Raw genomic sequence first — 10360 nt, forward strand, 5'->3', positions numbered from 1 at the left:
CAGAGCACGTACCCCTTCCTGCACTCCACCCCATAGACCCCGCAAACCAGAGCCCCCTCCTGCACCTGAGCCCCCACCCCCCTGCACTTCAACCCCCTGCCCCAGCCAAGAGCCCCCCTGCCCCCTGAACCCCTCATCCCCTGCCCAACCCCAGAGCCCTGACCCCCTCCTGCACCCCTCAACCCCCTGCCGCAACTCACAGCCCCCGCCTGCACTCCGAATAGCTCAGCCCCAGCAGGAACCCCTCTTGCACCATAAAATCCCCCATCCCCATCCCAGAGCCCTGATCCCCTCCCGCACCCCAAAACCCTGCCCCAGCCCAGGGAAAGTGAGGGAGGGGGCATGTAGGGAGCGGGGGCGGGGCCCCGGGGAAGGGGCGGGGCTAGGGGAGTCGGTTTGGTGCCCATAGAACAACGCTAAGCAGGGCAGGGGGTCGGTAAAACCCCTGGTGACCCCTTCCGGGGCAGCAGAGCCGCGGCCGCGCACGGGCCAGGTGCGAGGGAGGCCACGTTACACCCAGGCCACAGCATCGCCCTGCTGGGTCTCCGCAGCCCCTCCGGCAGGGCATCGGTTACCAGAGCAACCCGACAACGCACTTCCGGCCTCCAGGGCCATAGAGCTCGGGGGTGGGGCAGAAAAGCACTTCCGGTCTGCTCCAGCTAGTGGCGGCTTGGGAGACCGGAAGTGTCTTGTCCCCGAGCCTCCCTCGCCCTTCGTCACCGGAAATGCGTACCCAGGCTCCTTTCAGTCCCCACGGCGCTGGAAGATCGGTCTCTCCTCTCATTGGCCGGTCCCGCGGGGCGGGGCTAGGCGCGTTGCCCTGGCTGCCGGGCGGCGAGGCTGTGATTGGCAGGTCAGCGCGCAGGCGCTCTGGCTCTGCTATGGCCGCCGCCGCCGGGAGGAACGTGGTGTTCGTGACCGGCAACGCCAAGAAGCTCGAGGAGGTGGGGGGTAGGGAGCTGCGCGGATTGGACGGAGGGGGCCACCGTACCGGAATGCAGCATGGCGTCCGCCAACCCCCGGATGGCGGTCTTCCGGGGGAGGGGCAGGGCCTCCTCCCGCATGCAGCGCTTGCTCCCGCCCCCGCAGCTAGCCCCGCCCCCTGCCGCCACTGCCCGCCCGTTCCGCGCGCTGCCGTCATTAGGCTCCAGCGTTAACGCCCGGGCAGGCCGGGGCTCGGGCTCCGCCAGGACTGTCGCTGCCCTGGGGACGCTCCCGACGCTGAACCTGTCAGTGGACGAACCCTGTCGGGGGTTCCGCTCCCCTGAACCGGAGCCCAGGGCTGACGAGAGGGGGGGAAGCTGGTACAAATTACCGGGGCCCGGTGGTCTGGAAGGGGGCCTGGGGCCTGGCTTCCCCCCCGTCGCCTTACCGGGGTCCAGTGGTCCGGAAGGGGGTCGGGGACCGGCTTCCCACCTCCTCTCGTCGTCTTACCGGGGACCGGCTTCCTCCCCTCTCATCAGCCTGTTTAGCGGTCTGCCCTTGCTGGGGGCCCGAAAATTTTTTTTCACCGGGGCCCGAACCTGCTCTCAGTGTCCCTGCCGGAGCCTGGTAGGAGCCTTAGAGCAAGTCCCCCCCCGCCATCCCTGATCCCGGCCAAACACTGCTCCCATCCAGCACTGCCCAGTGCCCGCCCTGCTCCAAACTTACTGTCACTCCTCCTCCCCCCCGCCCCCCCGCCCCATAGCGCCTGGGTCTGAGGTGGGTGTTGAGAGCTCCTGTGGCTAGGGGAGGATGGGACCAAACTTCCCCCCAGTATCTCACACACTGGGCTAGGCGCTGTTCCCCGCCCGCAGAGCTGGCTGAACAGCCTCTGTCTTGTTCCCAACAGGTCCTTCAGATCCTTGGGGATGCGTTTCCCTACAGACTGGTCGCAAAAAAAATTGACTGTAAGTCCGTGACTTTGTTTCTCGCTCGTTAAACGGTAACGTTTCAGCAGCCATTGGCCACCCCTCACCTCGCAATAATCCCTCCTGTCCTTGTTGCAGTGCCAGAATACCAAGGGGAACCAGACGAGATCTCCATTCAGAAATGCCGGGAAGCAGCAAATCAGGTCGTTTCCTTTTCCGCTTTCCCCACTTCCACAGGTGTCAGTCAAAAATGAATGGAGATTAACCAAGAGTTTAGGCTAAATGGCCCAGCTGTTACCCACTGCATGACTACGCACTCGTTTGGCACATAGTTGGTGGGGAATTAAATGGCCATGGACTGATTGGTGCCAAGAAAAAGGATGTAGAAAATTTGAATATAGCTACAGAGAAATTCCAATGGAAGCCCTTATGAGAGAGGTTCATAAATAGGGTCTTTTATGGCAAAGGCCCTTCCCTGGCCTGATCCCATTGATCTCTAGGACTGAGAGTGAGATCAGCTCAGTTGCTTTGGCAGAACATTCCTACAACTGGTTCTGTCCTAGATGAACTGCCCGGAATAGGGCGGCTGCTGCACAGGGAATTTAGGGGAGGGGGGAGCGGATGGGGGGCTGCCGGTCCACCCCCCCACCAGCTAGCTCCAACGGGCTGCTCTTTCTGCAAGCAGTGGACAAAGCAGGTGGCTGCCAAACAATGTTATAAAGGAGCATTGCGCAACTTTAAGCGAGCATGTTCCCTAATTGATTAACAATGTAACAATGAAAAAAGAAGAACAGGAGTACTTGTGGCACCTTAGAGACTAACAAATTTATTAGAGCATAAGCTTTCGTGGACTACAGCCCACTTAGAAGTGGGCTGTAGTCCACGAAAGCTTATGCTCTAATAAATTTGTTAGTCTCTAAGGTGCCACAAGTACTCCTGTTCTTCTTTTTGCGGATACAGACTAACACGGCTGTTACTCTGAAATGTAACAATGAAACAACGTTAACCGGGATGACGTTAAGTCAGGAGTTACTGTACCTATTGCGGCAGGAGTGGCAAAAATGTGTGTGTGGGGGGGGCCACCGGCACCGTCCATTTCCCCTAGGGCCCACCCTTGCACTGTCCCTTGCCCCTGAGGCCCTACCCCTTCTCCAAGGCCCTGCCCTGCCTCTTCCTCCGGGGCCCCGCCCTCGCACTGCCTTTCCCACTAAGAACCCGGCCCCTGCTCACTCCTTTTCACACGCCCTACAGCTGGTAAAAAGTGGGAGGACATCGCCCTCCCACTTTTAAAAGTGCTGGGGCTATGGCTGCATGGACCCTCTGTTCTGGTGCCCCCGATTGCGGGTACGGGGTCAGCGCCTTTGTTCCCATCTTATCATTTGGGGGGTAATGAAGTAGTTCTCCACCAGCCAGTGACAGGTTGTCATCCAAAGAGCCCAGGCACAGATTTTTTTTCAGAATGAAGAAGCCAGTTAGGCCTCGGGCTCCAATGAAAGTCAGGACTGTGCAAATGCAACAACCCCCCCCCCCCCTGCATTTTAGGTTCCTCCAGTACTGCCCCCCAATGAGGGCGATACCCATATGAATGCTTTAGATTAGCTCTCCTCAAACTTCCAAAGGAAAGCTTATTATCTCTGCCTTGGTAGTGCCACTTCTAGCTGCAGGTGCAGAGCACAGGTTTCATTGCTTGTTCTCTCTCTATATATAATCTCCTCAGATTTAAGGAGCTTTAATGGATGCTGCGTTTTTATGAAGCCTCTAACGCAGGGGTCGGCAACGTTTGGCACGCGGCTCACCAGGGTAAGCACCCTGGCGGGCCGGGCCAGTTTATTTACCTGCTGACGCGGCAGATTTGGCCGATCGCGGCCCCCCACTGGCCGCGGTTCGACGTCCTGGGCCAATGGGGGTGCCGAGAAGCGGTGCGGGCAAGTGATGTGCTGGCCGTGGCTTCCCGCCACCCCTATTGGCCCGGGACGGTGAACCGCACCCAGTGGGGGCCGCGCTCGGCTGAACCTGCCACGTCAGCAGGTAAATAAACTGGCCTGGCCCGCCAGGGTGCTTACCCTGGCGAGCCGTGTGCCAAACGTTGCCGACCCCTGCTCTAACGTCATGTGGAACCATAATGGATTGTAACCAAAAAGGCAGTTGAGGAGAAGGTACCTTCCCCTTAGATCTAATATTTCTGTTTCTTTGACTTCCCTCTGCAGATCCAGGGACCTGTTATCGTAGAAGACACTTGTTTGTGTTTCAATGCCTTGGGGGGCCTCCCAGGACCATATATGTAAGTAGGAGTGGCTATGCTTGTAGTTCTTTCCTGTACTACGGTTTGACTGGGGCTATAGGTTTCTGAGATGTGATTCCTGGGGGCTCTCCAAACCCCAGGAGCAGAACTCTCTTTTCTGTTGTTTGCTGGTCTAGCTCCTGCAGCTTCATCCTGAAGAGAGAGGAAATGGGGAAGGGATTTGTACTCACCCGGTCCCTGCTTTGCACTTAATGCATAGTGCATGGGACAGTTCAGTGACTCCGATTTACTCCCTGCTCCTGGTTACTGCTCCTGCATCCCAACTAGGACCTGGCCCTGCGAAGGAATCCATGGGGGCTGATCCAGGCACCCTTCACTTCAAACTCAGCACGGGCATCATTTGCAGGGTCGGTCTCTTAAACTGAAATTGTGGTTTAAAGTGTTTGGACCAAATTCATCCCTTGTGTAACTACACTGAAGTCATCAGGGGAGGAATTTTGTCCATTCTGCCACTTCAGTAGAGAAAGAGCTACCGAGTTTTGTTAATTCGAATCACTGGATTTATTGTATTGTATAATGGGACCCTGGAGGCTGCTGTAGTTCAACTGGAAACAAGATTTCTAAATTTAATCGCTCATAACTAAGGCTAAGATTTAGTCAGGGGTGTTTTTAGTAAAAGTCATAGACAGGTCACAGGCAATAAACAAAAATTCACGGGCCGTGACCTGTCCATGACTTTTATTATAAATACCCCTGACTAAATCTTAGCTGCTCCAGGGGAGCCCCGGGGGCCAATGGCTGACCCCTGCTCCGGCAGTGGGGGCTGACTGCTTACCCCACCCGCTGCTCCGAGGCCCCCCTGGACCGCTGCTCCGGGGCAGCCCTCAGAACCGCTGCTGCTCCAGTGGCTCCTGGGGCCAGCCACATCGGCTGCTGTTCCGGCGACCCCGGGACCAGCTGCTCGGGCCTGCCCAAGCAGCAGTCAGTGCGGCTGGCCCCGGGGCCACCCAAGAAGCTGGCCCTGGGCCATCCCAGCAGCAGCTGGTGAGACTCCCCCCAGGGCCAGCTGCACGAGCTGCTGCAGCTGCGGAAGACCTGGAGTTCCCGGAAAGTTACGGAATCCGTGACCTCCATGACAGACTCGCAGCCTTACTCAGAACTCCTCTAGCAAAGTCCTGCCATAGCTCTTGGCACTGCTTTTTAGTTTTGCAGTTTCTCTACAATTTGCTCTGCTTATTCTGGTTACCAGGGCAGAAAACATGGAAGGTGGAATGTGATTACATACTTCTATAACTCACATTCTTTATTTCTTACAACAAAACTGGGCAAATGATCACTCCCCAAATGTGAGTCAATTGACTTAGTGATTCTGGAAGGAGGAAAAAAATCTTCAAATGAAGGATTTTTTTTTTTACCATCTCACTGCTCATTTGTGGGAATTACTCTTCTGAACTTTTGGCCTCAGGAATACTTAGCGCTTTTATAGTTCTCTTTATTTAAAGAGCTCCCACGTATTTTACAAACTCACCTATGCGAGGTAGGTATTCTTCCCATTTTACAGGGGGGATTGCTACCGCATGGAGAACTTAAGTGATTTCCCCCAAATTGTACAGCAATTCAAGAAAGGAACCCAAGTCTCCTGGGTCCTCTGCTTTAACCATTAAACTATGCTTCCTCGCTAAAGTATTGAACATACAGGCTAGGTGGTACTGCACAACAGACTGGCCTATAATCTGAATAGCAAAATCACTGGAGTAGAATCTTGGGCTAAAGACCCACAGGCTCTGTTATTTAAGAAATAGGCCCCAACCCTGCAAAATGAACTCCATGCAAGTTGACCCCTGGCCCAGGGAGGAGACCCATTGATTTCAGTACGACCCTCGGGGGTCTGTAACTTGCTGGTTTGGAGTCTAAATCTGCATTTCCTAATGTTTGTTAATATATAGCCCGGAGTAAGGTTTAGTAAACAGTGCAAGTCCACCAGGGATTCATAGTGCTAGGAAACCTGTGCAGAGAGAAATCCGCCGTAGAATGTTGCACTAGACATATTTCCGTTGTTGATGACCATGGCAGAAAATAACCCTGCCACTGACGCTTGTTCTGTTCTTACGTTTCAGAAAATGGTTTCTAGAGAAGTTAAAACCAGAAGGTATTTCCCTTTGAATTACTGCTCTCAGTGGGATTTGCTGTTCAGAATCACATGCTCCTGTGCAATCTAGCAACAATGTGAAGTGAATCCTTTTCCTCATTGGGCTTTCATAGCTCTGCACTTGACTGGTTCCTTTGCCATCTCTGGGACTGCTCACTTCTCCCCATTCCTCACGGTCTCCATGTGTCCCATCATGTTCTGCCCTTAGCCCCTCCCTTTGCTTCATCTACACCTTATCAGTAAGATCATCTGCGCCGATGGCTTCAGCAGCCATCTCTGTGCCGATGACTCCCAAATCTACCTCTCTTCAGAGTCATATCTGCCTTGGTACTGACAACCGCTCTTCCTAATTGCCCTGCAGTTATCAGTTCAACATGGCAACACAGGAGTACAACCTTGGTGTCACCCCTCTTTCCTCCCCCCCCCCCCCCCCAGACTATTACTGAATCCTGTCACTTCTTTTCCAACCTATCCAAAATCCATCCATCGATCCCCTGTATGTGCTTTCCTGATCTCCTGCTTTTTACTGATCTTCCTGTCACCCACCTCGTGTCCCTCCAGTACCACCAAACCCCCCTTCCTTGCCTGCTCTTCTGACTACACTCCAGGAGCTCCCTCTCTGCTGTCACAACTATGGGCAATGGGAAACAGACTGACCCCAAGTGACAGGAGATGTAACCTTTAGTATCAGATGAATAAAACCATTATCCTAGGCAGTTATGTAGCATCTCATCTAGGCATCGCAAAACCCTTTAAAAACATTCATTAAGCCCCCTTGTAAGGATTCTGTGGAAAAGTCATGAGTAGAGCCCAAGAATCCTGATCACCAGTCTCCTGAAATACCCATGAGACAGACCATTCCCTGCCTAATCCCGGTAATACTCCCTCCCCTTGTGAGTTGGATGCAGTCTGTGGGAGGCCTGCCACGGGGGCACAAAATGTTATTTGTTTGGGGTTTCCCCTCCCCTCGCTCGTCACAGATTGCCTCTTGTCAGTTGTGCCGTGTGCCGAATGAAACGCGGAGATGATGGAATCCTCCTTCTGTTGCTTAGGTCTGTACAAACTGTTAGCGGGGTTTGAAGACAAGTCCGCTTATGCTCTTTGCACCTTTGCATTCAGCACTGGAAACCCGGAGGACCCGGTGAAGCTGTTCAAAGGCCAGACTTGCGTAGGTATTCAGATCGCTGGGCGAAAGAAGCCTTTGTAGATAGCAGTAGGCTGGGGCGTGAGGGGGCTCGTAACATGAATCCATTCACAGCACTAATTCGCAAGGGGCTCATCTTGGCCACCTACATCCATATTTAGTCACCTACATCAATGGCCTGATTTTCCAGGGTTGCTGAGCGGCTGCAGCTCCCATAGACCTGAGTGGAAGATGTGGCTACGCGGCACGTCTGAAGATCAGGCTACTCATTGTGGTGCCCAGAGGCACCAGAGTTTGAAAACGTTGGTTGAAGGTTCTGAATGATCCTCCAAGTTCTCTTGTCTCCACTCCTGAGCCTGGCGGCTGTGCAGCCCTCCAAGCCCTTGAATGCTAGGAGCAGAATGTGCGGCTGCACCATTTCAATGAGCTCCAAGCCCCGTCACCCGGCTGCACGTAGTTAACCCTTTCCTCAGATGTCCATCTTTCCAGACCCTATCATTTTCGTTTGGATGGGTGGTTGCTCCTCAAAACTCCCTCTAATATGGCTACATCTTGCTGGTACTGAGAAGCACTGAAGTGATCAGTCTTCTCCCACCATCCATGCCCCGTGTTTCTCCTCCGCTTGTTTGTTAGTTTATCCTTCAGACAGTCAGGAGTTCTTATTGTGGGCTGAGTCCTGACGCCTCAGTGCCCTGGGATGTGTGTGTTGAGCAGGCGCGCCAGGGGAAGGTGGAGAGCGGTGCAGGTCTGTCTGCCTACGGCGTGGACTTAAGAAGATGGAGCACTAAACCAAGAAGTCCTAGTTGTTTACCTTGGCCTTGTTTTGGGGGACTGCTAAACAGTCTTGTAACTTTTGGTGGTTTCCCAAAGCAGAGCTCGGTCTAAAATGTAACCGGTTCATTTTCCTGCGTGTAATGATGTGAATGTGGCAGAGCAGTGCCGAGAAAGAAACCTCTTATTTCTTCTTCCTCCCCGAATTGGCAGGGTCGCATTGTTGAGCCCAGAGGCCCCAGAGACTTTGGCTGGGATCCTTGCTTCCAGCCTGATGGTTACAACCAGACGTAAGTGACTCTTTGCCTTTAATTCCTTAGTTCAGAAAATCACGAAACCAAAGGTCCTGTTAATGCATAAAGTGGAACCCGCTTACAGTGAACTCTGCCAGAGAGAAGTTGAGATGGGCTTAAAGCAGAATCCTACATCTGAACAGCTTTGACCATGGGGGACGTGGGTCGGAACCTCACAGCTCAGACTGTCTCAAGCCTGTAGGGCAGACGACCTGAGTGTGTATCTAATGAACTGTTTCCCATCCTAGGACTCCTCACAGACTTTGGAGAGATGCAGGGGTGGTTCTGCTGTTGTTTCTAGTAGCTGCTGCTAGTCGGTGGACTGTTGTAGGAGTCAGATATGGTTTTTATTGTCTGACTTTCAGTGAGCTGCATCAGCCTGCCTAGAGTAGTGTCGTTCAATAAACGGACAGAGGTGGCGTTGCACAAGGGCAAATGACTGCCCAGGGCCAGGATAATGGAGACCCAGGCCCAGGGTCTGACTCTCAGGGAACTGCACTCAATTCCTTGCCCTCTGAATAAGCTGACAAAGGGCTCCGTGAGGTAAGCCTGGCAAGAGAGCCTGCTTGAGTCACAAGTAGAAATTATGTGACAAAAGGTTGGTGCCGAAGTGAAGCCCAGAGTCAACAGAGGGCGCCCTAATCTGCACGTACAAAGCAGGCCAAGGGAACCGCTTCTGCCAATGAACGTGACAGCTACAGAATGCGCGTATCTGGTCTGTCACCAGCGGCATCTCTAAGGCCTGGCCTGACGATAACCAGGGAAGGGAGCAGGTTCAGCTTCTCAGCAGGCCACGTGAACTCAGGTGCACCCAGTTACCGAGCAAACCAGGGTTTAGGCTCTGGTTGGGATTGTGGCTATTCCTGTTTTTCTCCCCCTCCCCAGGTATGCCGAGCTGCCCAAGGCAGTGAAGAACTCCATCTCCCATCGCTACAGAGCACTAAAAGAGCTCTCCGGCTACTTCAGTCAGCAGAACAACCCAGCAGAAGCCACCTCCACTCCCAGTTAGGCTTCTGGTGTCTTGGGGTACGTCCACACTGCAATAAATACCCCACAGCATTGACCCAGGCTTGGGCTGCGGGGCTAAAATTTGCAGTGTCGATGTCTGGGCTCAGGCTGGAGCCTGGCTCCGAGACCTTCCCCCCTCGCTGGTTTTCAGAGCCCGGGCTCCAGCCCGAGCCTGAACGTTTCCAGTGCAGCTTTTAGCCCTGCAGCCCGAACCCCATGACCCCAAATCAGCTGACCCGGGCCAGCCGCGAGTCTTTGATTGCAATGAAGATGTACCCTTTGGGACCCCAAACTTTTACAGAGAGTCGTCTGTGAGAGGTGGGGTCCATTGATGGTTGTCTGTACAGTCTATGTAGAATAAAGCTGCCCACTTGAAAACCGGGATGGTTTTCTGTTTCCCTTTTTTGCTTCTGAGGAGTCTGAAAAAGCCAGTGGGTCTACACTGATTTTTAGGGGCTGAAGTGCATTGGATACAGAGTTTGATGTTCGTGTTATCGCACAGCTTGTCCCAGGACGGTGGCATTTGTGCTGCCCACCCTACCTCTTCTGTTCTCCCCTGTGCTGTTCCCCTATCAACAGGATGATTTTGGTAGGTGGTGGAAAATCAGTCAGTTGGTCGTTGCACAAGATCAGTGGGGAAAAAAGACCATCGTTTTCCCTTTGTGTATTGTAATCTCGATGGCTAAAATGCCTGTGTAAGGTATCTGACAGCTTGTCTAACTACATGAAAATGTGATGCAAAGGTCACTACCACATCCAGATTAAATTTATAGTACTCGTTTGCTGTGTACTGTTGGAAGGAACGAGACATACATTCAAGTCATTTATCTGTACTTCCTGCTTTAATCTGTGGATTGTTTGTAGCTTCTGCAGTAGCTACTGTAGCCGCACGCTTGTGCTCCT

The 10360-nt window shown here is 53.5% G+C and overlaps 1 protein-coding gene across 1 annotated transcript; it reads left to right on the forward strand.

Annotated features, from left to right (window-relative positions):
- The first annotated feature begins 725 nt into the window (after positions 1 to 725).
- ITPA (inosine triphosphatase) lies at positions 726 to 9839 on the forward strand. The gene is made up of 8 exons (XM_054027639.1): positions 726 to 944; positions 1832 to 1889; positions 1989 to 2053; positions 4058 to 4131; positions 6210 to 6241; positions 7294 to 7409; positions 8370 to 8446; positions 9335 to 9839. Exons 1-8 carry the CDS (start codon positions 726 to 728, stop codon positions 9456 to 9458), a joined length of 765 nt encoding a protein of 254 aa, XP_053883614.1. The 3' UTR covers positions 9459 to 9839.
- The last annotated feature ends 521 nt before the right edge of the window (positions 9840 to 10360 follow it).

Source organism: Malaclemys terrapin, chromosome 4 (assembly GCF_027887155.1).
Source record: "Malaclemys terrapin pileata isolate rMalTer1 chromosome 4, rMalTer1.hap1, whole genome shotgun sequence".
Taxonomy (NCBI): Eukaryota; Metazoa; Chordata; order Testudines; family Emydidae; genus Malaclemys; species Malaclemys terrapin.